General features: G+C 44.6%; 1 protein-coding gene across 3 annotated transcripts; it reads right to left on the bottom strand.

The window, feature by feature from the left end:
- Window positions 1–733: 733 nt before the first annotated feature.
- Window positions 734–25,975, bottom strand: LOC109578501 (SLAM family member 9-like). Of its 3 annotated transcripts, XM_019987784.2 has the most exons (6): window positions 14,114–14,131; window positions 13,751–13,882; window positions 5,860–6,201; window positions 3,428–3,700; window positions 2,436–2,702; window positions 734–1,155 (listed from the first exon to the last, which is right to left on the bottom strand). In XM_019987784.2, exons 3-6 carry the CDS (start codon window positions 6,176–6,178, stop codon window positions 1,076–1,078), a joined length of 939 nt encoding a protein of 312 aa, XP_019843343.2. In that variant the 5' UTR covers window positions 6,179–6,201; window positions 13,751–13,882; window positions 14,114–14,131; the 3' UTR covers window positions 734–1,075. The 3 variants fall into 3 exon arrangements, with proteins under 3 accessions (XP_019843343.2, XP_019843334.2, XP_019843325.2); XM_019987775.2 differs by lacking the exons at window positions 13,751–13,882; window positions 14,114–14,131 and adding an exon at window positions 25,718–25,975; XM_019987766.2 differs by lacking the exon at window positions 13,751–13,882 and having other exon boundaries at window positions 14,114–14,248.
- Window positions 25,976–26,429: the final 454 nt, after the last annotated feature.

Here is a 26,429-nt window from a genome sequence, read left to right as displayed (position 1 = left end):
ATATCTTGCGATCTTGGCTGCCTATTTATATTTCAGGATATATCACCAAGTACTTTACTAGAATCTTTGTACTGGATGGAGTGTCAATCCTCATTGTAAGTGAAGTAGGAACTAAAGTAATCAGTTGAGAGTGAAAAAAAGAGATGTTCAAGGTCATTCTCTCATCTAAATTATACTTTTGGCTCCATTGTTTGCACATGGTTCTAATTCTAGAGCAATCTATTTAGCACTTCAAAGCAGCTTGCTGTCAAAACCTCCAACTTCTTTCTTTTGCTAGCTATTGAACACTCAAGGAAATTTTAGGTTAAAGATTCCATTTTCTTCTTCCTTTTATCAAAAGCAGGAAGGAAAAAAAAAAAACACAATCATATAGGACTCCAATTTTTATGAAGCTTCCTAATAGTCCTCAAATCTTAAAAAGAATTTTCTCAACTCTGATCCACCTAGTCATTCATGTGTTAAAAATATATATATATTGAAATGTCTACCATGAGCCAAGAACCCTCAATGGCTGAATGTCTTGTGGGGGAGATAGACAAAAAACAAGTAAACTAACAAATTAATATATACTTACAAATTGTGATAATTCGACAAAACCAACTGGGTACAATGACCCAGGAAGATTTGCTTAAATCAGGTGGTGAAAGAATGCTCCAAGGAGACAAAATTTAAGTTGAATCTGGGCCCTCTGAGCCCATTTACATAAATTTTAACAAAAAATAATATCTATGCACAATATTTAACAATTTTATTATCATTATATTTCAAACCATTCAATTTTTCTTAAATTGAATAAGCCTCTTTTCTTTCTGAACATGTTAAAACACAATTAAACAAAACATAAGCAGATGGTTTTAAACAGAAAATACATAGCTGTTTCTTCATTGTTTTGAACTCAGTTTGCAAACAAAATTGGTTTCCTGCTTTAAGCAATACAAGTGTTTCTTTCTCACACCTGCAGATTTGGGTATCAGGCCACATTCCCCTTTCTTTCTCTGTGTAGACTTTCTTATCTGTATTTCACAGAGTGACCTTCTTTTCACATTCCTACTCTTGGCTTTTCCACATGTCAAGTTCAAATCTGTTTAATCTGCAAAGCTCCCAGGATCAAAAAGAGAAGAAACTCTTTCCTCAGGCAGCAGGGTAGGAAGGAACCTGAATTGACAATGATCACAGGTTAGGATCACAGTTTAAACATCTATTACAAGCTGGGAATTGGAGGTGCAGAGAAAGGTAAGCATGGGCTTTGTCATGATTCAGTTGAGGAGACACGCATGTACAAAGGCCATTTTACAGCATGCTCCATGTTCTAAAGTCATTTACTAGAGTTAGCTGAAGGTGGTGACGATTGTGAGTTCCCCAAGGGGTGGGAATTTATCCAGACCTCTTCTTCACCGTATCTTCAATGACTAGAACAACACAGGCCTTAAAAATGCTCTGTAAATGTGTGTTGCTTATGAACAAAGAGGTGCTAAAATATTTGTACTTTAGATACTGGGCAGACACCAAAGTGTTTGAAGCAGAAAAGAAACACAAGCATTTCTTTCACTTAGAAGTCCCCTAGCAGCACCATCAGGAGGGTGATTGGGAGGGGAGAGAAGTTAGGAGACCAGGTGAAGAATATGTGAAGCAAGGAAGGTGTGAGTAAGGGCAGGTAGCACGGGGAAGATAAGTGTTCTAAATAATGTCTGACTTTCTGCCTTTGGCAACAGGAAGAAAAGAAGAGGTGCAGGGAGAGGCCTGGAAAAAGGACAGCATCAGTCCTGAAAAGGATGATGGCTGGAAAGAAAAAGTCCAGGAGAGAGCTGCCCAGGTGGCTGAGGAAAGCAGGTCAAGGATAACAATTGAGGAGTAACCCATGAGCTCAGCCATCAGGATGCCCCTGGAACAAACCAGCCACAAGGGGTTGAAGAGTGGATGGTTAGTGAGGAACAAGAGACAGGAAGCAGAGACAACCTCTTCAGAAGTCAGCAGAGAAGACAAGAGGGACAGGTGTGTTGGGACTGAGTTGGTTTCCTGCCGTGGCCTGTGAAAGCCAGGAGAAGCCACCCTTGCCCACCAGAGGAACACAGTCCCAATGCCCTCTCAGAGAAGCTACAGGCAAGGAGAAGGGCAGAAGCTTCACAGGCGAGGAGGTCTGGGGCCCCTCCTCCAGGGGCTCTGCAGCACTGAATGGGGTGAATGAAGCAGCTTTCCTCAGGGAGCCCCAGGAATGAGCCATTACCCAGCTGAGCCTGCTGCACATCTAGGCACAGGGCTGACAGAAGGTGAGCAGAGCTCTCAGGTTCTCAACTCCGGCCACCCCAGAGATGCTCCCTGTTGCAAACTAACCCAGCCCTCCTTTTCTTCAATCATTCCCAGAACCCCAAGGAAGGCAGGCAGGCATGCTGAGAATCTGGACTGGGAAAGAAGGGTTCTCAGAAGGAAGCGGTTACCTGAGCAGAGGGGCTTGATGGAGATGGAGCTGGAGCTCTGGCCGACGGGGTTCTTGACTGTACAGTGATAGCTATCGCTGACCCCAGATCTCCAGGAGATGCTGAGAGTGGTTCCCCCGTGTGACACAACCGCCCCCTGGCCTTGGGGGTCCCAGCTGTACTGAACATCCTCTCCAGCCTGGTCCAGCAAACAGGCCAGAGTGATGAAGCAGGTCCCATCCTTCATGATCTGAGAGCTGGCTGTGATTTTGGGCTCCTGCGGTCTCTCTGTGCCAAGAAAGGAAAGTTCAAGCTATGAGAAGGCTCCAGGCTGGCCAAGCAGAGGAGAGGGAAGATCAAGTTCAAACGTAAGCTCTCTAACCCCCTCACCATAGACATGCAGGATGAAATCCTTGGTGATGTTGACTGGGGGACTATGCAGAGTTATCCAGGCTCTATAGGGGCCAGAGTCCTGCAGTCTCAGGGAGCTGATCTGAAGAGAGTAGTTGTGGCAGGGGATGCTCAGTCGCTAGCTGTAGGGTCCCTGAGTCCCAGCAACCAGGATTGGCTCCCCTGCTGGTCCTGGTCGCAAAATAGCAACAAGGCCTCGAGAGCTCCAGGTAACCTTTTCTACCTCCTGCCCCACTGGGACCTCCAGGGGCAGAGTGCCTGACTTCCCAAGGATGCCGATCACTGTCTCCCCTACTGATTCCTCACCACCCTGGACTCCTGGCCCTGCAGATGGAGAGAGAAAACCACAGCTTCTGCGTCAGGGCCTCCCTGCCTGTTCAGGGCAGCCACAGATCCTAGCCAGCCCCTCCTGCCCAGACCCCTCCAGCCTCCCCCTCGACTCCAGTGGGTCTCCCTCTCCCCAACCACTGAGACACACTCTGGCCCACCCACTCTCTCTTGAGTGTTTGCCTTTCTCCTCGGGGCCTGAAGGGGACAGGACTCCTTCCTCCACCTTCCATTTCAGAGTTGTCAAGTAGGGTACATGCTCGGATTCCAGGTACCTGTGCATGAAGGCGGCACCAAAATGGGAAGGGAGCTACTGTTACTGACTGGGTTCTTGACCATGCAGGTGAAGTTCAGCACGCTATCCCCAGGCCGCAAGCTGACACTCAGGACAGACCCTCCATGGGACACAGTGGTCTGGGGTCCCAGGGGCGCCCAGCTGTAGGTCACAGTGCCTCCTCTGCTTTCTGCCACGCATGTCAGGATGATGAGGCAGTGTCCATTCCCACTAATCCTGGTGCTCACTGTGACACGGGGCTGGGCCAGCGGCTCTGTGTGTCAGAAAAAGAACCAGCTGAGGACTGGGAAACTGCTCTGGGCCTTCCCTTCATGGGGCAGAAGTAAGAAGTGCTGCCACCAAGACCCTGCACCACCTTGAATACACATAACAAGCAACAGAGGTAGAATCCGCCCACATCTATTCTAGAGCTTTGGGCTTTATAAGACGTGTCACTTAATATCTCCTCTGATTCTCAGAACAATAGTATGAAGTAGTAGCTTCATTGATAGGTTTGATCTCCTTACAGCCCAAGGGACCCTCAAGGGTCTTCAACACCACAGTTCAGAAGCATCAATTCTTTGGCGTTCAGCTTTCTTTTATGGTCCAACTCTCACATCCATACCTGACTACTGTAAAAACTATTGCTTTGACTAGATGGGCTTTTGTCGGCAAAGTAACGTCTCTGCTTTTTAATATGCTATCTATCTCTTTAGCCTAGAAATAAAAACCCTTTTTCCTACCTGGGCTTCCCTTGTGGCTCAGCTGGTAAAAAATCTGCCTGTAATGCAGAGACCTGGCTTCAATCCCTGGGTTGGGAGGATCCCCTGGAGAAGGGAAAGGCTACCCACTCCAGTATTCTGGCCTGGAGAATTCCAGGTACTGTATAGCCCATGGAGTCATAAAGAGTTGGACACCACTGAGTGACTGGCACTTTCCTACCTGCCAGCAAAGCTGTCATGGGACAACCGTGACTTGGGAAATGCCCTTGAAGCATTAAAATCTGGACTTTTATCATAACTGTTGCCCCAGAAACCATCTCTGGAAGACCCCAACTCTGATCAGTTAGCACAGCCTTATATCCTGTTCAGAATCCACACTGAGCTTGTCCTACCAAAACAGCCATCAGCACAGTGAGAGGGGCTCTCCCACCATCTCTGGGTGAACAGCCCTACCCCAGGTCCCAACAGCCCACCACCCAGTGTTCCCTTGCTCTGTCTGAGGAATGGGCCATAGTCATTCCAAGCCAATTTATGACAGAAATGCTTTCACCCCAACTGTGTGAACCTGACCAGGGCAATTTTGTCAACCCAAGTTTAAAAAAAAACAAAAACAAAAAAAACCCTTCATCTATTAATAATAGGAATATTCCCTGTTCCATAACCCAGGAAGTTGTATGAGAAGGTTCTCCACTTTCCTGCAATCACTCATCTTCCTGTGTTCATCCTCATGATTCATTGGTACCTTCCAGCCACAGCATCCTGGTGACCTTGCCTGGTGAACTTACCATCCACAGCAACCTTGTTCCTCAGGCAAAGACTGGAATCACATCTAATCCAAGTCTTGCAAAGGCCTTGTGATCCTCCCAGAACATGAGAAGTGGGTGGCCTGTGAGGCATTTCTTTGACGCCATCTCCCACAGGCCTCGCACTGGTCTCTCCTGGGAGGCTGTCATGAGACTGTTTTTGTCTTGAGGTCCCAGGCTTCCTGCTCCATCCCCACAGAACAGAGCTGCTGACTATGAAACTTCTCTGCAGTCTAGAACTGGTTTCTCAGCAACTCCCATTACAGTCATCTGGCCCCTTTAGCCTCAGGGTCATCCTTTCTGGGCTGTGGGATGAGGACCCAGGGATCTGAGCCCTTTGGCCCCTCTCCCTCTCTACATAAGTAATAAGCAGGCTAAATCTAAAAGTACCTGACTGTGTCTTCACTGGCCAACATTGCTGCTGTGTGTGCCTGGCACCCCCGCCCCACTGTATTCTTTGTAGTTTCCCCTGCTAAAACAATCACTGACATTTCCTTGAGGAATATGATAGTAGTGTTCTCCTGCATCTGTGCAGAGCTTTACAAAGCGTTTTTCCCGTGAATTTTATTCTCACGAAAGGTAATGTTCTATTTTAGCAAGGAGGAGGCTCGAGACCTCATGAGTCGGTTGTGGCAGAAGCTGGTTCTCAGGGCCCAGAATCCCATTCTCTGCCCAAACGCAGGGATTTAACTGCAATTGGTCTGGGACACATCCCAGCCATCAACATTTTTTAGGATATTCTCCCAGGCAACTCTACTTTCCATGTTTTTCTCAGTTAAGCACATGTTAGTCTCATAATTAGAAAGAAAACTATAATTGTTTCTAAAAGGGAAGTGGGAAAGGCTATAAAAGTGACTGAAAGACAGGCTACGCACACACGCACCTGTTGCCATACCCCGGACACTCACCATAGACATGCAGGCTGTACTCCCTGGTGTGGGTGAGGCGGGAGCTCCGAAGATTAATGTGGGCTCGGTAGGACCCCGCGTCCGCCCAGTTCAGGTGGCTGATCTGCAGGGAGCGGTCTGGGCCCACCACACTCAGACGACCCCAGTACCGTGATTCTTCCTGGTGAAAGGTGTCTGGTCCTCCAGCTTCTACCAAGGTTACTGTGGCTATTGCCCCAGGGACTGAGCGACTTACCCAGGAGATGCTCTCCACCTGCTGTCCATCCTGCAGCTGCAGGGGCAGAGTGACAGAGCCCCCCAGGGTCCCAGTTACCACCATGGGGGCTCTGGAAGCCCCTGGTCCTGCAGACAGAGAACAGCCTGTTACATTGAAGGCTCACAGCAGGTCTGAAGGAGAGTCAGGGCCATGATTAGTATTCCTATTTTATAGGTGAGAAAATAGAGACCCACAGAATATAGGTGCCTTGCTCAAGACAACATTGCTAGTTATAGACAGAACTAGAACTCAAGAGGGATTGATGCAGAAGCTGAAGCTCCAATACTTTGGCCATCTGATGCAAAGAGCCAGCTCATTGGAAAAGACCCTGATGGTGGGAAAGATTGAGGGCAAAAGGTGAAGGGGATGTAAGAGGATGAGAGAGTCCATCACCGACTCAATGGACATGAGTTTGAGCAAATTCTGGGAGGTAGTAGAAGATAGGGAAGCCTGGTGTGCTGCAGTCCTTGGGATCGCAAAGAGTCGGACATGACAGTGACTGAAAAACAACAACCTCCGCACCACAATGGTTTCCTTCCACATTTATATTAATTAATTAACATATAAGGAAATAATCAATGAAGGCTGTCCTAAAGGTTGCAGGTACTAAGTGTCCTGGAGAGTAAGCAAAATCCTTGGGAGGGGCTCTGGTGTGGGGGGAGGGAGCTGGATAATCTCTACTGTTTCTGTGAGTCCATCTCTTGGGGAAAAGGAACAGAAATCATCCAGCCCAGTCACATCCATGCAAGAATTGCCTTGCAGTATCCCCCATAATTGCTTATTTGGCCACTTCTGAGACAAAAGCCAGCTCCTCTAAGGTGCAGCCAGAATCTGGGAACATATCTTTCTAGAGCAGGAGGGCTAGTGTTGTGCTGGCCAGGCCACGTTAAGCATGGCGAGAGGGACAAGCATTTGGATACCAGCCTATAATGCACTTGAGAGAAGAGTGTAACTCCAGGGCACTAGTCAGACTGCCCGAGTTCAAGCCCTTGCTCTACCAAGTGCTAGCTGTGTGATCTTAGGCAAGTTACTTAACCTCTCTGAGTCCAAGTTTTCTAACCTGTGAAACAGGATTGTCATCTTGCAGGATTTTGTGTTAAATGAGACAATCACATAAATACCTCATTATGGTATTATTCAAGATACTTAATGTCACTGAGGGTTTCCCTGGTGCCTCAGATGGTAAAGAATCTGCCTGCAATGCAGGAGACCTGAGTTCAATCTCTGGGTTGGGAAGATCGCCTGGAGAAAGGAATGGCAACCCACTCCAGGATTCTTGCCTAGAGAGTTCCCTGGGCAGAGGAACCCGGCTGTCTATAGTCCATGGGGTTGAAAAGAGTCAGACACGACTGAGCGACTAACACTCACTCACTCTTTCAATGTCACTGAAGTTAGTTGGTGCAGGCTTTTCTGCTGAAAGTTGAACTGAGAAGTCCTGTGATAGTAGCTGTGGTGACGAGGAGTAGGAGAGAGCTTGCTATGCTGTGGGTGGGCACTCCACACTGGGGGACATGCAGTGTCCCATGTGCCCACCACAGAATCCACCCTATGACCTGCTGTTCCTTCTTCCCATGCAGCTCTTCTGGCTCCACTTGGAGGAATGTGCAAGTTGACTGGAAGCATGCCAAGGCAGTGCTGACACCAGATGGATCTTCCTGTCCCAAGTTGGCCCAGAACCTTCAGTCCAGCTTGGAAGAATTCCACCCTTGATCAAGGAGCTATGCTCACCCTTGAGTACAGTGATTCCTTAAGCTTAGTTCAAGAGCTGCTTCCTTTCTGGGGCCTTAGCTGAGCTCCATACTTCTGGTCCAGCCATGCCTACCTCCCAGTTTCCTTCAGCCTATGGAAGCATCACTAGGAACAAAGCTAGTGGAGGTTATGGAATTCCAGCTGAGCTATTTCAAATCCTAAAAGATGATGCTGTTAGAATGCTTCACTCAATATGCCAGCAAATTTGGAAAACTCAGCAGTGACCACAGGACTGGGAAAGGTCAGTTTTCATTCCAATCCCAAAGAAAGGCAATGCCAAAGAATGTTCAAGCTACCACACAATTGCACTCATTTCACATGTTAGCAAAGTAATGCTCAAATTTCTCCAAGCCAGGCTTCAATAGTACATGAACCGAGAACTTCCAGATGTTCAAGCTGGATTTAGAAAAGGCAGAGGAACCAGAGATCAAATTGCCAACATCTGTTGGATGATCAAAAAAACTAGTGAGTTTAGGAAAATAACTACTTCTGCTTTATTAACTACACCAAAGCCTTTGACTGTGTGGATCACAACAAACTGTGGAAAATTCTTCAAGAGATGAGAATACCAGACCACCTGATCTGCCGCCTGAGAAATCTGTATGCAGGTTAAGAAGTAACAGTTAGAACGGGACATGGAACAACAGACTGGTTCCAAACTGGGAAAGGAGTACATCAAGGCTGTATATTGTCACCCTGCTTATTTAAGTTATATGCAGAGTACATCGGAGAAGGCAATGGCAACCCACTCCAGTACTCTTGCCTGGAAAATCCCAAGGACGGAGGAGCCTGGTAGGCTGCAGTCCATGGGGTGGCTAAGAGTCAGACACAACTGAGCGACTTCATTTTCACTCTTCACTTTCATGCATTGGAGAAGGAAATGGCAACCAACTCCAGTGTTCTTGCCTGGAGAATCCCAGAGATGGAGGAGCCTGGTGGGCTGCCATCTATGGGGTCGCACAGAGTTGGACACTACTGAAATGACTTAGCAGCAGCAGCAGAGTACATCATGTGAAATGCCAGGCTGGATGAAGCACAAGCTGGAATCAAGATTGCCAGGAGAAATATCAATAACCATGGACACGCAGATGACACCACTCTTATGGCAGAAAGCAAAGAACTAAAGAGCCTCTTGTTGAAAGTGAAAAGGAGAGTGGAAAAACTGGCTAAAAACTCAACATTCAAAAAATTAAGATCACAGCGTCCAGTCTCATCAGATCAGATCAGATCAGATCAGTCGCTCAGTCATGTCCGACTCTTTGCGACCCCATGAATCACAGCACGCCAGGCCTCCCTGTCCATCACCAACTCCCGGAGTTCACTCAGACTCACATCCATCGAGTCAGTGATGCCATCCAGCCATCTCATCCTCTGCCGTCCCCTTCTCCTCCTGCCCCCGATCCCTCCCAGCATCAGAGTCTTTTCCAATGAGTCAACTCTTCACATGAGGTGGCCAAAGTACTGGAGTTTCAGCTTTAGCATCATTCCTCCCAAAGAAATCCCAGGGCTGATCTCCTTCAGAATGGACTGGTTGGATCTCCTTGCAGTCCAAGGGACTCTCAAGAGTCTTCTCCAACACCACAGTTCAAAAGCATCAATTCTTCGGCACTCAGCCTTCTTCACAGTCCAACTCTCACATCCATACATGACCACAGGAAAAACCATAGCCTTGACTAGACTAACCTTTGTTGGCAAAGTAATGTCTCTGCTTTTGAATATGCTATCTAGGTTGGTCATAACTTTCCTTCCAAGGAATAAGCGTCTTTTAATTTCATGGCTGCAGTCACCATCTGTAGTGATTTTGGAGCCCAGAAAAATAAAGTCTGACACTGTTTCCACTGTTTCCCCATCTATTTCCCATGAAGTGATGGGACCAGATGCCATGACCTTAGTTTTCTGAATGTTGAGATTAAAGCCAACTTTTTCACTCTCCACTTTCACTTTCATCAAGAGGCTTTTGAGTTCCTCTTCACTTTCTGCCATAAGGGTGGTGTCATCTGCATATCTGAGGTTACTGATATTTCTCCCTGCAATCTTGATTCCAGTTTGTGTTTCTTCGAGTCCAGCGTTTCTCATGATGTACTCTGCATGTAAGTTAAATAAACAAGGTGACAATATACAGCCTTGACGAACTCCTTTTCCTATTTGGAACCAGTCTGTTGTTTCATGTCCAGTTCTAACTGTTGCTTCCTGACCTGCATACAGATTTCTCAAGAGGCAGATCAGGTGGTCTGGTATTCCCATCTCTTTCAGAATTTTCCACAGTTTATTGTGATCCACACAGTCAAAGGCTTTGGCATAGTCAATAAAGCAGAAATAGATGTTTTTATGGAACTCTTTTGCTTTTTCTATGATCTAGCGGATGTTGGCAATTTGATCTCTGGTTCCTCTGTCTTTTCTAAAACCAGCTTGAACATCTGGAAGTTCACGGTTCACGTATTGTTGAAGCCTGGCTTGGAGAATTTTGAGCATTACTTTACTAGTGTGTGAGATGAGTGCAATTGTGTGGTAGTTTGAGCATTCTTTGCCATTGCCTTTCTTTGGGATTGGAATGAAAACTGACCTTTTCCAGTCCTGTGGCCACTGCTGAGTTTTCCAAATTTGCTGGCATATTGAGTGCAGCACTTTCACAGCATCATCTTTCAGGATTTGGAATAGCTCAACTGGAATTCCATCACCTCCACTAGCTTTGTTCATAGTGATGCTTTCTAAGGCCCACTTGACTTCACATTCCAGGATGTCTGGCTCTAGGTCAGTGATCACACCATCCTGATTATCTGGGTCGTGAAGATCTTTTTTGTACAGTTCTTCTGTGTATTCTTGCCACCTCTTCTTAATATCTTCTGCTTCTGTTAGGTCCATACCATTTCTGTCCTTTATTGAGCTCATCTTTGCATGAAATGTTCCTTTGGTATCTCTGATTTTCTTGAAGAGATCTCTAGTCTTTCCCATTCTGTTGTTTTCCTCTATTTCTTTGCATTGATCACTGAAGAAGGCTTTCTTATCTCTTCTTGCTATTCTTTGGAACTCTGTATTCAGATGTTTATATCTTTCCTTTTCTCCTTTGCTTTTCGCTTCTCTTCTTTTCACAGCTATTTGTAAGGCCTCCCCAGACAGCCATTTTGCTTTTTTGCATTTCTTTTCTATGGGAATGGTCTTGATCCCTGTCTCCTGTACAATGTCACGAACCTCATTCCATAGTTCATCAGGCACTCTGTCTATCAGATCTAGGCCCTTAAACCTATTTCTCACTTCCACTGTATAATCATAAGGGATTTGATTTAGGTCATACCTGAATGGTCTAGTGGTTTTCCCTACTTTCATCAATTTAAGTCTGAATTTGGCAATAAGGAGTTCATGATCTGAGCCACAGTCAGCTCCTGGTCTTGTTTTTGCTGACCGTATAGAGCTTCTCCATCTTTGGCTGCAAAGAATATAATCAATCTGATTTCGGTGTTGACCATCTGGTGATGTCCATGTATAGAGTCTTCTCTTGTGTTGTTGGAAGAGGGTGTTTGTTATGACCAGTGCATTTTCTTGGCAAAACTCTATTAGTCTTTGCCCTGCTTCATTCCATATTCCAAGGCCAAATTTGCCTGTTACTAATAGATGGGGGGAAAATGGAAACAGTGACAGAGTTTATTTTCTTGGGCTCCAAAAGCACTGCAGATGGTGACTGCAGCCATGAAATTAAAAGACGCTTGCTCCTTGGAAGAAAAGCTATGACAAACCTAGACAGCATATGAAAAAGCATAGATATTACTTTGCCGACAGAAGTCCATCTAGTCAAAGCTATGGTTTTTTTCAGTAGACGTGCATGGATGTGAGAGTTGGACTATAAAGAAAGCTGAGCTCTAAAGAATTGATGCTTTTGAACTGTGGTGTTGAAGAAGACTCTTGAGAGTCCTTTGGACTGCAAGGAGATCAAACCAGTCCATCCTAAAGCAGATCAGTCCTGAATATTCACTGGAAGCACTGATGCTGAAGCTGAAGCACCAATACTTAGGCCACCTGATGTGAAGAGCTGACTCATTGGAAAAGATCCTAATGCTGGGAAAGATTGAAGGTGGGAGGAGAAGGGGACAACAGAGGATGAGATGGTTGGATGGCATCACGACTCAATGGACATGAGCTTGAGTAGGCTCCGGAAGTTGGTGATGGAAAGGGAAGCCTGGCATGCTGCCGTCCATGGGGTCGCAAAGAGTCAGACACAACTGAGCGACTGAACTGAACTAAACTGTGCTTTTTGTTGGCTTGTTTGTTGGCTTACTTCATTCTGCTTCATACAAATAGCTGTGTTGTTTGTCTTTCCCCATAGCTCATGAGTTCCCCAAGGAGAGGAGAAGGTAGAAGGGAATTGTTATCTGGGCAATAAAGTTGAGTAAGGCTGATGGTTTAGCCAAGTGGCTAGGTGCAGTGGGATGTGTGCAGAGCTTCCTTTTCTGAATCCTGTTTCTGGATTCAAGTGGGGGAAAGAGACAGAAAAGGATCAGCTCAGGACATGAATCATTGGTGCCAGACACTCTGCCAAGTGCATTAAGCACATTATTTAATTTAACCTTCACAGCAATCTAGTAAGGTCAATATCTTATTCCCACTTCACAGATGAAGACCATGAGACTCAAAGAGCTTAAAAAGCCTACTTGCCCAGAGTCACTGTCTATTGGAAGCAGCAGAGTCCACATGAAACCCAAGTTCGCCTGCCTGCAAAGCTGATGCTCTGTCGACTACCCTGTGCTGCCAACAGCAGGACTGTACCCCACCTCATTCCTCCCTGTGTACCACTCACCTCTACCCCATCACACATAGCCCAGCACCAGCACACGAGAGGCCTCAATAGATAGTTCTGGAACTGAACGCAAGAAATATGAACTTTTTTTTAAGGCAAGATCTGTCTCACCCATTTCTTCATGTGCCCAAAGGAAGCCCCCATGGACAATGATCTCCAAGGGCCTGACCTGGACACCACAGAGGAAGCGAAGCTCATTGATTCATTTACTCTGTGGGAGGACAGGAAAGTGGCGGCAAGGGGAACCTGACAGGAATCCGTTCTCTGAGTTTTCAGTTCTGTGAATGTGGCTGGAGACAGTATGGTCTGAGTTTCCTTGTTGCTTCTGCATTCCAACAGCTGCACTGACTTCCATTCTCACAGGTCACCAGCTGTGTGCCAGAAGGTGTCGCCTCATGTCTTAGTTCATCTTCTGTAAAATGGGCTTAATACTTTCTGCCTATACCACAAGATTGTTGGGGGAATCAGACTATTTTAAATTTGAGTAAAAGTTCTTTATAAACTGCCAAGTTTTAAACACCTCTAGGTAGGCTGCAGTCCATGGGGTTGCTAAGAGTCGGACACGACTGAGCGGTTTCACTTTCACTTTTCACTTTCATGCAATGGAGAAGGAAATGGCAACCCACTCCAGTGTTCTTGCCTGGAGAATCCCAGGGATGGGGGAATCTGGTGGACTGCCGTCTATGGGGTCGCACAGAGTTGGACACAACTGAAGTGACTTAGCAGCAGCAGCAGCAAGGGATTCCATGGCAGGCTTAGGGCACATCCTAAAGGCTAGGGTGGGGGCCACCCTGAAGTCAGGTGACCCTGATAACTAATACAAGCTGCATTCCTCCCAAAGGAGGACGAAAGAAAGACTGAAACTCGGATGACTAAGAGCAGAACCTGGTCCCTCACTGTGGGTTTCTCAGGAGCTCTGTTCCCCTGGCCTCCAATTCCCAAGCCTGTCTTCTGCCACCACTCAGGTCCTTGGGGACAGGGGAAGGAGCAGTAAGAACTCAGAGGGACAGGACCTGTCACAAGGTGCTAGGTTCGAGATCACCTAAAGATGTCATTTGTGGGACAGGAAAGCCCAATTCACAATAAAGGTGACTCACAGGGGCAGAAGGGAAGAGATTATGCTTGAGATGGCAGATGCAGATGAGGTCCAGGAACTGACTGTGGCAGATCCTCTATCTCAAGTCCCCAGCTTCAGTCTCTCTGGGGACGTCCAGGCTCCTTGTGACTCACTAGCAGTGTGAGAGTGACAAGACACAATCAGGGTTTTCATGATCTGAGATGATAGTACACACACCTCACACACACTACTTCCCTCCCCGCCTCACACACATATACCAGCACTTACACACAGCCTGGCTCCCAGGAAAGCAAAATCTTCAGTGAAAATGACCTATTGCTAGAGAAACCTAATGTGTAAGGAGGTAGAGGTGCCTGGGAGGTAGTAGCAGGGACAGACTCACCAATGAGAAGACCAAGGAGGAGCAAGGACCACAGGAAAGAAAAACCCATTCTATACAGCAGACTGGCCCACCTCAGGATGGCCAATGGACTGTATGCGTGTAAATGTCAGCCCACAGACTTTCATTTCCCATTTTTAGAGCTCAATTTAATCACATGTAGCTTTTGAGTCACAGGATGTAAAAATGAACAGGAAAGAAAGAAGCATGAGAAGCAGCAGAGTAAGCTATTTAAAAGCCAAAGCTGACAATGTCTCGACCTTGCTTTAAAGCCTTCCAAGGTCCCCCACCCCTTATAAGCTAAAGTCTAACTAAGGTCACAGTCCTGGAGGACAAAATCCTTTAGTCTCTGCTGGCTTCCCGTCTTGAGCTTGGTCTCATGTTCTGTCACCAAGTCTCCCATCTAGGACTCCCCACACACGATTTCTTACTGCTGGAAATGGTTGCTGCAACTTGGTTTACTGGACTACCCTAGTCCCTGCCACCTAGTTCACCTTTCTCTACCGCCCTCCCATTCTCTCATTAAAGTTGTGACCACCTTGGGAAAGACTTCCCTGAAACCCCAGGCTAGAGCAGGTGCCCTCTTCTGGGCCTCTCGGTTTCCTCCCATTCACTTTGTTTACTATAAAAGTCTGCTTACTCACATACTCTTTCCCCAGCATACTCTCAGCTCCTTGATGGTAGGGTCTACCTTTTTCATCTTTTAGTTCCTAGTGACTAGCTCAGTATCAGCATATAATATGAATTTAGTTCCTACATACTGTACCTTCTTTAGCACAGAAACAAGGCTGGAAGGATCCAGGAGAAAAGACTGTTGGGCCCACATCTACCTCCAACCACGAGGACTACCAGATATTATTTTGCTCTCTTGGCCTGATTCCTGATCCATGGGTGGATGGAGGGAAAAGGTAGAGCTGGGGCAGGTATAGAGATCCCTCCCTTCTTCTCCACACCTAAGAGTCCCGATGGCTTTGCGAGGCTATGCAAACTCCACTGACATCTCCATGACGATGTGATTTGACTAGTGTCCCCCATTGGCTCCTTTACTTCTCAAATTTTGAAAAGCATCTCCCTAGTCATCAGTGTATGGTGGCTATATGTCCTGACAAGAGTTGAAGAGAATCCATGCTGCTTTTAAAGGGTCACAAGTGGTCTCCCATTGGTCACATAGACCCTTTGGCTTTTATCTTATGTGACTGCTTGGTGGAATTTGATATTGCAACCCTCCCTGCTTGAAACCTTCTCTTGGGGGTGCTCCAGGATGCTATTCTCACTGGGTTCTCCTCACTCATTTATTCAAGACATTGCGCTGAGACTGCTGATTCAAAGATGAAAAGAAGTCTCTGCAAGCATGTTGCTCATAGGCTAGTGGGAAAGAAAGTCACATCAATAGAAAAATAAAGCGATGTGGATGACTTAGCCTGGGGATTGGGTGCAGTGGGATAGGTGGGAAACTTTTTGATCTGAATCCTGCCTCTGCTGCTTCCTAGCCCTGTGATCTTAGCAAACTACTTTCCAATCAATAAGACTCCCCCATTACCATTTATTTCCCTAAAGATGGTTTTAGTGCATAGAAAATCATTCATAGGCTATATTTTTAAGAATTCATATTCAGTTTATTAAAAATAAATTAAAAACCTTGGTCAGCCTTAAGGCCAGTTCAGCTTACAAATCATGTTGGTCTAGTTACTAATCAAGAAACTTTTAACAAACCTTTTTAGGGACTTTTGATAATATTTGACTGATTTTACAAATGTATAAATTGATTCTCTTAAGGACTTCAACCTATTCACAGATCACTGCCTTGTCATGGCAAAGGGGCTTGCATAACTCAATGAAGCTATGAGCCATGCCATGCAGGGCCACCCTAGATGGACGGGTCATAGTGGAGAATTCTCACAAAACATGATCCACTGGAGGAGGGAATGGGCAACCACTCCACTATACTTGCCATGAGAACTTCATGAACTGTATAAAAAGACAAAAGGATATGACACCAAAAGATGAGTCTCCCAGGTCTGAAGGTGTCCGATATGCTAAAGGGGAAGAGCAAAGGACAGCTACTAAGCCCCAGGAAGAATGAAGCGGCTGGGCCAAAGCAGAAATAATGCTCAATTGTGGATGTATCTGATGATGAAAGTAAAATCCAATGTTGCAAAGAACAGTATTGCATAGGAACCTGGAATGCTAGGTTCATGAATCAAGGTAAATTGGATGTGGTCAAACAGGAGATGATAAGAATAAACATCAACATCTTAGGAATCAGTGAACTAAAATGGACAGGAATTGGCTAATTTAATTCAGATGACCATTATATTTACTATTGGAATAAGAATCACAAAGAAAAAATGGAGTAGCCCTCATAATCAACAAATGAATCTGAAATGCAGTACTTGGGTGCAACCTCAAAAAAAAAAAAAAAAGAATGATCTCAGTTCCTTTCCAAGGCAAGCCATTCAACATCACAGCAATTCAAGTCTATGCCCTTACCACCAATGCTGAAGAAGCTAAAGTTGATCAGATCTATGAAGACCTAGAAGACCACCTAGAACTAACATAAAATAAAGATGTTCTATTCATAATTGGGGATTGGAATGCAAAAGTAGGAAGTCAAGAGATACCTGGAGTAGCAGGCAAGTTTGACGTTGGAGTACAAAAGGAAGCAGGGCAAAAGCTAACAAAATTGTGCCAAGAGAATGCACTGGTCATAGCAAACACCCTTTTTCAACAACACAAGAGATGACTTTATATATGGACATCACCAAATGGTCCATACTGAAATTGAACTGATTACATTATTTGTAGCCAAAGATGGAGAAGCTGTATATAGTCAGCAAAAATAAGACCCGGAACTGACTGTGGCTCAGACCATCAGCTTCTCATAGAAAAATTCAGGTTTAAACAAAGTGGTGAAAACCACTAGGCTAGCCAGGTAAAACCTAAATCAAATCCCCTATGAAGATGCAGTGGAGATGAAGGATAGATTCAAGGAATTAGATCCAGTAACAAATGTGCCTGAAGAACTATGGATGGAGATCTATAATATTGTACAGAAGACAGTGACCAAAGTCATCCCAAAGAAGAAGAAATGCAAGAAGGCAAAGTGGTTATCTGAGGAGGCTTTACAAATAGCTGAGGAAAGAAGAGAAACAAAAAGCAAGGGAGAAAGGGAAAGGCACACCCAACTAAACACGGGGTTCCAGACAATGGCAAGGAGAGACAAGAAGGCCTTCTTCAATGAACAATGCAAAGAAATGGAGGAGAACAACAGAAGGGGAAAGACTCGAGTTTTCCTCAATAAAACTATATATATCAAGGGAACATTTCACCCAAAGATGGGCACAATAAAGGACAGTAATGGTAGAGACAAAGAAGAAGCAGAAGAGATCAAGAAGAGACAGAAAGAATACACAAAAGACCTGTACAAAAAATATCTCAATGACCCCAGTAAGCATGACAGTGTGGTCAGTCACCCAGAGACAGTCATTCTAGTGCATGAAGTCAAGCAGGCCTTAGGAAGCACTGCTGTCAATAAAGCTAATGGAATTGCTTTAAAGTTATTTAAAACCCTAAAAGACAATGCTATCAAAATGCTGCACTTAATATGTCAGCAAATCTGGAAGACCCAGCAATGGCCACAGGACTGGAAAAAGTCAGTCCTCATTCCATTTCCCAAGAAGGGCAGCACTAAATAATATTCAAATCATGGGACAATTGCACTCATTTCCCATGCTGGTAAGGTCATGCTCAAAATCTTACAAGCTAGGCTTCAGGATTACATGAACCAAGAACTTCCAGATGTCTAAAGTGAAGTCTCTCAGTCGTGTCCGACTGTTTGCGACCCCATGGACTGTAGCCTACCAGACTCCTCCCTCCATGGGATTCTCCAGGCAAGAGTACTGGAGTGGGTTTCCATTTCCTTCTCCAGATGTCTAAGCTGGGTTTAAAAAAGAAGAATTAGAGAAAAAATTGCCAACATTTGCTAGATCATAGAGAAAACAAGGGAATTCCAGAAAAACATCTACCTCTGTTTCATCAACTACATTAAAGCCTTTGACTGTGTGGCTCATAACAAACTATAGAACCCTCTTAAAGAGATGGGAATACCAGACCATCTTACCTGTATCCTGAGAAACCTGTATGCAGGTCAAGAAGTAAGTTAGAACCCTGTATGGAACAACTGACTGATTCAGGATTGAGAAAGGAGTACAAGGCTTTTTTTTTGGTCACCCTGTTTATTAAACTTACACGCTGAGCACATCATGAGAAATGCTGGGCTGGATGAGTTACAAGCTGAAATCAAGATAGACTGGAGAAACATCAGCAACCTTGTATATGCAAATGATACCCCTCTAATGATTGAGGGCTGGAGGAGAAGGGGTCAACAGAGGATGACATGATTGGATGGCATTGCCGACTCAATGGATATGAGTTTGAGTAAGCTCTGGGTGTTGATCATGGACAGGGAGGCCTGGTGTGCTGCAGTCCTTGGGGTTGCAAAGAGTCAGACATGACTGAACGACTGAACTGAACTAAATGGAAGAAAACAAAGAGGAACTAAACCTCTTTATGAGGGTGAAGGAGAGTGAAAAAGCCAGCTTAAAATTAAATATTAAAAAAACTAAGATCATGGCATCCTGCTCCATCATATCATGGCAAATAGAAGGGGAAAATGTAGAAGTAGTGACAGATTTCCTCTTCTTGGGCTCTAAAAGCACTGTGGATGGTGACTGCAGCCATGAAATCAGAAGATGGTTGTTTCTTGGCAGGAAAGCTATGACAAACCTAGACAGTATATTGAAAAGCAAAGACATCGGTTTGCCAACAAAGGTCTGTATAGTCAAGGCTATCGTCTCTTCAGTGGTCACGTATGGTTGTGAGAGCTGGACTGTAAAGAAGGCAGAGCACCAAAGAATTGATGCCTTTGAACTGTGGTGCTGGAGAAGACTCTTGAGAGTTCCTTGGAGAGCAAAGAGATCAAATCAGTCAATCTTAAAGGAAATCAACCCTGAATTCTCATTGGAAGGATTGATGCTGAGGCTGAAGTTCTAATATTTTGGTCACCTGATGTGAACAGCTGACTCATTGGAAAAGACCCTGATGCTGGGAAGGCTTGAGGGCAGAAGAAGAAGAGGGAGTCAGAGGATGAGATGGCTCGATGGCATCTCTGATGCAATAGACATGAAGTTGGGCAAACTCCGGGAGAAGGTGAAGGACAGGGAGGTCTGGTGTGCTACAGTCCATGGGGTAGCAAAGAGTTGGACAAGACCAGGCAATTGAACAACAAGAACTTCAAATCTCACTATCAAGTATTATATATTTAATTTCCTTTTAAAGTTCTGATCAACAAATAAGCCCTCCCAAATACTTAAAGAAGGCTTATAAATCTAACCCATTAAAGTTTTAATTATGATAATTCTTAATTTGCTTTAAAATACTCAATACCTCATATATAATTCCAACTAAAATCCTAAATGTAAATCAATTACTCAACTACATAGTTCAAATCAGAACCACAAAGTTAATTATTACTTTAATAAGCTAAATTTCTCAAACAATACATATGCTTAAACAAGTGTATTAATTAATGTCTTGAACATGTCTATTCTGAATCCTTTGTCTTTCCAGGACTGAAAGATTCATAACTACAAAGGAAATAATAGTCTCAAGACCAGTTATTCCTTGGGGAACCTTCTCAGCCAAGTGGTTTAGTCACTTAGTCACGTCCCACTCTTTGGAGTGGGACTGTAGCCTACCAGGCTTCTCTGTCCTTGGGATTCTCCAGACAAGAATACTGGAGTAGGTTGCCATTTCATTCTCCAGAGGATCTTCCTGACCCAGGGATCACACCTGCATCTCCTACATTGCAGGCAAATTCTTTTACTACTGAGCTATCAAGGAAGTCCTCTCAGCCAAAGACAGTTGCTTAATGACCAGGCATCACTGAGATGTTAGCTGAGGTTCTATTTACTTGCTTTGCTGATGCCCTCTAAAATGCTGGTCTCATGGCTTGTGTCCTCTAGATTCAACTTGCTCGCTGTGGTATTACCTAATTCTTCCCCTACCTACAGCTACAGAACTTGATTTTTCTTTTGCATTTCTTTTGTTCTTAAGATATTTAACTCCCTTTCCATTTAGGTATAAAGAGTTTTGAACTTGTCAAAATTCTATACTCTTTTCATATTATTCCAATCTTTAGGAGTTTATTCATATTAAAACCCCACACAACGTTAAAAGTAAAGTCCCAAAAAAGTGCAGTTGTGTAAAATGCAGGGTCACTTTAATTGCAGAGTTCATGATGAACTGACTAGGGGTTCATGTTGAGTCTATGCAACTAAATTTAGCACTGTGGCTTCAGGAACCAAATCATAGCCCAGGCTGGCGTTTGATGCTATCTGAGGGCAATGCCCAGTAGATAAAAGCCTATGGCTGGCTGGATTCAGGACAGCAGCTGGGATTGGAGACATTTTCCAGGCATTTGTGCCCTTTGCTGGTTTGGTTCAAGGACACAGAGAAACTGGAGATGCTGGGACCAACCTCCCTCCTCTCTGCTTCCCAGCACTAGGTGCCTTTGCATCCACAGCCCAATGAGAACATTAGCCTTCCCTGTATGAGCACAAGGACTAGGATAATACAAGACCCCATTTGCTGACTACATTATATCAAAATTCACATTACTTTAGATTTTTACTGTACTTAATTACTATACTTAAATGATGCTTCATTTGGAGTCTATGTATCACAAGACTCATCTATGTTCACAACTTCAGAGAAGGTCCTTCCAATGACATTTCCCTCAATAAGCCTCAGTTGGCTTCCCTGGTGGCTCAGACGGTAAAGCATCTGGCTGCAATACGGGAGACCGAGGTTTGATCCCTGGGTCAGGAAGATCCCCTGGAGAAGGAAATGGCAACCCACTCCAGTTTTCTTGCCTGGGAAATTCCATGGATGGAGGAGCCCTGTAGGTTATGGCCCATAGGATTGCAAAGAGTCGGATACGACTGAGCGGCTTCACTTACACTTTTCCTCATCTCTAAAATGGGGATAACAGGAGCATCAGTGAAGTAGGGTTGATTTGAGAATTAAAAGAGAAAACATATTAAAATTTTGAAAGAAATTAAAGACAAAAAGAGAAAAGGAGGAAAAGCTCCAAGTACAAAGCCTTACCTTAGTGATTATTTTTATTATTATCAATACCTTTGTTCTCTCCTCCCACGCAGGCTGTCCCTTTATGCTCTTACCTGGGCTCCCTAAAAGCCCCTTACCTGTCTTCTTATACTGCAGTCTCATTCCTTCCATCCACCTTTCACTACTGCTGTTGGAGTAAGCTTTCTACAAGTCCTTGAATCATGCCATGCCTCTGTTTAAAAACACATGTTAAAGCGTTCTCTGCTGACTCAGTGGTAAGGAATCCATCTGCCAATGCAGGAGACATGGGTTTGATCTCTGATCCAGGAAGATGCCATGTGCTGTGGAGCAACTAAGCCCATGCACCACAACTACTGAACCCACATGCCACAACTACTAAAGACCAAGCACCGTAGAGCCTGTGCTCCACAACAAGAAAAGCCAATGCAATAAGAAGTTTGTGCACCTCAACTAGAGTAGCCTCCACTTGCCACACTTAGACAAAACGTCCAAGGAACAATGAAGACCCAGCACAGCCAAAAATAAATTAAATTATTTTTTAAAAACACCTGCTGGATCACCACTGCCTTTAGTCTGTTGTCTTAGTCCATTTGGGCCATTAAAACAAAAATACCATAGACTGGGTTCCTTATAAATAAGAAATTTACTTCTCACAGTTCTGGAAGCTAGAAGTCAAGGTTTAAGTCACCAGCAGATATGGTGTCTGGTGAGAGTCTACTTCCTGATTCATAGACAATCATCTTCTCATTGTGTCCTCACATGGCACAAACTCTGGGATCTCCTGTATACGGACACTAATTCCATTCTTGAGGGCTCCAATCTCCTGACCTCATCATCTCCCACTTCCTAATACCATCATATTTGGAGTTAGATTTCAACATGTAAATGTTGGGGAGACATATTCAGTCCCTGGCTCCTAGGTTGTAAGACCTTTTATCTGGACTTGGCAACCATTCTTGGCCCCACATCCTGCAGCTCCTCTCTAGACAGCTATGTTCTAGCCACAGGTCCAGTACTAGAGTGAAGTGAGAGAGGCACCTAGAGCAGGGGTTCCCCACCCCTGGGCCATGGACCAGTACCAGTCCATGGCCTGTTAGGAACTGGGCCATACAGCAGGAGGTGAGCAGTGGGCAAGTAAGCAAAGCTTCATCCGTATTTTCAGCAGCTCTCCATCGCTCGCATTAACACCTGAGCTCCACCTCTGGTCAGGTCAGCAGTGGCATTAGATTCTCAAAGGAGCACAAACCCTACTGCACTTGAATCACCCCAAAACCATCCCCCAACCCCCGCTCTGTGGAAAAATTGTCTTTCACAAAAACGGTCCTGGTACCAAAAAGATTGAGGACCACTGATCCCCAAATTTAAGGAGACACAAATTTAAGGAGACATTCTGTCTCTCTGGATTGCACATCATCAGCATGAACAGCCTCTGGAGAAGCTCTCCATGGGCAGAGGTGCTATTCTAATTGTCCTCCCCTTCCTCTCCTTCCTCTTAGACTTCCTGGGTTAAAATTCTCATTGACTACAAAACTCAGAGCGAGCTACTTAATCTCTTTGTACTTCAGTTTCCTCTTCTATTCAAGCTAAGTCACTTCAGTTGTGTGACTCTTTGCTACCCTATGGACTGTAGCCCACCAGGCTTCTCTGACCATGGGACATAGAGTGTCCATTCTGTCCATAGAGTAGAAATGATTTTTTAAAATATCCATCTCATAAAGCTGTTGTGAGGACTAATGAATTAATACATGTCAAATATTAGAAGAGAACTTAGCACCCAAGAAGCACTCATTGAATGTTAACTAAAACTACACACTCCACCATCCTGAAGTTTTCAAGTCCCCTAATGTTACAGCCTAAGTAAATATATGAATCTCAAGATACAAGAAGTTGCAGCTATTACACTGTCAATTAAAAAGAAGCCAGCTTCCCAAGGCAAGATGAAAGGAATTATTTCACCCCCAACCACCAGGACCCAGTGACTCGACAGATACTGAGCCAGACCTGACTTTGAGTTTTTGAGTGTTTCCTACAGAGGCACAGATCAGCAGTGGCCTGCCACGGGGACAGGGGGTCTGGCTGCAGCAGACCTGGGACATGAAGCATGTGGTATAAGCCCTCTTGGAGGAAGTCACCATTAGCCCCACCATAAAGCTGCTGAGCAGACAATGCACAAACTGCAGAACAATTATACCAAAGAAATTCTTGCACTGTTAAGAAAGTTCTTAAGAACCCACAACAGATTCCCAACCTGGAAATCTGGTAAAGGGACTGAGAAATCCCAGGGAATTTGACCTTGGAGGCCAGTGAGATTTGATTACAGAACTCCCACAGGAATGGAGAAACAGACTCTTGGAGAGCACAAGCAAAACCTTGTGTGTACCAGGAGCCAGGAGAAAGAGGCAGTGTCCTTATAAGAGACTGGGCCAGACTTGCCTGTGAGTGTCCAGGAGTCTCTAGCGAAGGCATGGGTTGACAGTGGCCTGCTGTGAGATTAGGGGCACTGAATACAACAGTGCAGGAGTAAGTCCTTTTGAAAGAGGTCGTCATTACTCCTACCATAATTTGGTCTCAGGCTAAACAACAGGGAGGGAACACAGCCCAACCCATCAACAGCAAATTGGACTAAAGGTTTACTGAACATTGCCCCGTCCATTAGAATAAGACCCAGATTCCCCTACAGTCAGTCTCTCCCATCAGGAAGCTTCCATAAGCCTCTTATCCTTCATCAGAGGGCAGACAGAATGAAAATCACAATCACAGAAAACTAACCAAACTGATCACATGGATCACAGCCTTGTCTAACTCAATGAAACTATGAGCCATGCTGTGTAGGATCACCCAAGATGAACAGGTCATGGCAGAGACTTCTGACAAAATGTGATCCACTGGAGAAGGGAATAGCAAGCCACCTCAATATTCTTGCCTTGAGAACCCCATGAACAGTATGAAAAGACAAAAAGATATGACACTGAAAGATGAACTCCCCAGGTCGGTAGGTGCCTGATATTCTACTGCAGAGCAGTGGAGAAATAACTCCAGAAAGAATGAAGAGACAGAGCCAACGTTAAAATAACGCCCAGTTGTGGATGTGACTGGTAATGAAAGTAAAGTCTGATACTGTAAAGGAAAATTATGCAGAGCCATCTGGAATGTTAGGTCCATGAATTGAGGTTAATTGGAAGTGGTCAAATAGGAAACGGCAAGAGTGAACATCGACATTTTAGGAATCAGTGAACTAAAATGGACTGGAATGGGCAAATTTAATTCAGATGACCATTATGTATACTACTGTGGGCAAGAATCCCTTAGAAAAAAATGGAGTAGCCCTCACAGTCAGCAAGAGTCTGAAATGCAGTACTTGGGTGCAATCTCAAAAATGGCAAAATGACCTCTGTTCGTTTCCACTGTAAACCATTCAATATCACAGTAATCCAACTCTATGCCCCAACCACTAATGCTGAAGAAGCTGAAGCTGGATGGTTCTATGAAGACCTACAAGACCTTCTAGAACTAACACCAAAAAAAGATGTCCTTTTCATCATAGGGGCCTGGAATGCAAAAGTAGTAAGTCAAGAGATACCTGGAGTAACAGGCACGTTTGGCCTTGGAGTACAAAGTGAAGCAGCACAAAGGCTAACAGAGTTTTGCCAAGAGAATGCACTGGTCATAGCAAATACCCTCTTCCAACAACACAAGAAATTACTCTACACATGGACATCATAAGATGGTCAATACTGAAATCAGATTGATTATATTCTTTGCAACTGAAAATGGAGAATCTCCATACAGTCAACAAAAACAAGACCAGGGGCTGACTGTGGCTCAGATCATGAACTCCTTACTGCAAAATTCAGACTTACATTGAAGAAAATAGGGATAACCTCTAGACCATCCAGGTATGACCTAAATCAAATCCCTTTACAATTACACAATGGAAGTGAGAAATGAATTCAAGGCATTAGATCTGACAGACAGAGTACCTGAAGAACTATGGCTGGAGGTTTGTGACATTGTACAGGAGGCAACTGTACATAGTCAACAAAGTGATCAAGATCATCCCCAAGAAAAAGAAATGCAAAAGGCAAAATGGTTGCCTGAGGAGGCCTTACAAATAGTTGAGAAAAGAAGGGAAGCTAAAGGCGAAGGCAAAAAGAAAAGATATACCCATCTGAATATAGAGTTCCAAAGAATAGCAAGGAGAGATAAGAAAGCCTCCTAAAGTGATCAATGCAAAGAAATAGAGGGAAATAATGGAATGGAAGACTAGAGATCTCTTCAAGAAAGTTAGAGATACCAAAGGAACATTTCATGCAAAGATGGGCACAATAAAGGACAAAAATGGTATGGACCTAATAGAAGCAGAAAATATTAAGAAGAGGTGGCAAGAATACACAGAAGAACTATACCAAAAAAAAAAGTCCTAATGACTCAGATAACCATGATGGTGTGATCACTCACCTGTAGCCAGACATCCTGGAACACAAAGTCAACTGGGCCTTAGGAAACATCACTACGAACAAAGATAGTGGAGGTGATGGAATTCCAGTTGAGCTCTTTCAAATCCTGAAAGATGATGCTATAAAGTGCTGTTGTAGCCACGCCTTCCGGGAAACAAACTCACTCAGAAGGATGATGCAGATAGTGAAGAGCAGTTTATTACACTGGTGGGCCCAAGGTAATCTCCTCTTAGCCAAGGACCCTGATCAGCTTCTGTGAAAACCTTTTATACCCTATGTGTAGGTGCTCAAACCCATCTCCCCAAATTCCTTGAAACCTGCATAAACAAAGAAAGGTAGATACGATCACAATAGCCCCATCACTCATGTGTCATGTGCTTAAACAGTTAAACAATTGGTCATTAATCAATAAGCCAAGGTTATACTCTGATAAGTACAGAAAAAAAATTTATGACCTGTCCGGAGACAGGGGTGATTAGTATATGTTTTCTCTTAGGTGATGAGTAACCTAGATACGACTCTCAAGGTTCCTTTGTCCGGAGGGGGTCTTATCCTTCTGTTGGTATGTCGTTTCCATAGGCACTGAGCACAGAGTTCAGAGTCCACGGAAAAGGTGGCCAAGCTTGGCCAGCACTGAACAGGCCTACGATGGAGTCCAGGCCCTACGGTTTCCTCCTTCGGTGCTATACTCAATATGCCAGCAAATTTGGAAA

Source organism: Bos indicus, chromosome 3 (assembly GCF_029378745.1).
Source record: "Bos indicus isolate NIAB-ARS_2022 breed Sahiwal x Tharparkar chromosome 3, NIAB-ARS_B.indTharparkar_mat_pri_1.0, whole genome shotgun sequence".
Taxonomy (NCBI): domain Eukaryota; kingdom Metazoa; phylum Chordata; class Mammalia; order Artiodactyla; family Bovidae; genus Bos; species Bos indicus.
The sequence above is the reverse complement of the archived record's forward strand: the minus strand, read 5'-3'. Positions and strand labels throughout refer to the sequence as shown.

Bases quoted from the DNA above. Each gene is read 5' to 3' on its own strand.
- LOC109578501 (XM_019987766.2), bottom strand. From the start codon at position 14,162: ATGGGTTTTTCTTTCCTGTGGTCCTTGCTCCTCCTTGGTCTTCTCATT. The intron at 3,701-5,859 runs GTGAGTGTCCGG...TCTGACACACAG, and splicing joins GTACAGCCTGCATGTCTATG to AGCCGCTGGCCCAGCCCCGT. The intron at 2,703-3,427 runs GTACCTGGAATC...TTCTTGGCACAG, and splicing joins GGTGCCGCCTTCATGCACAG to AGAGACCGCAGGAGCCCAAA.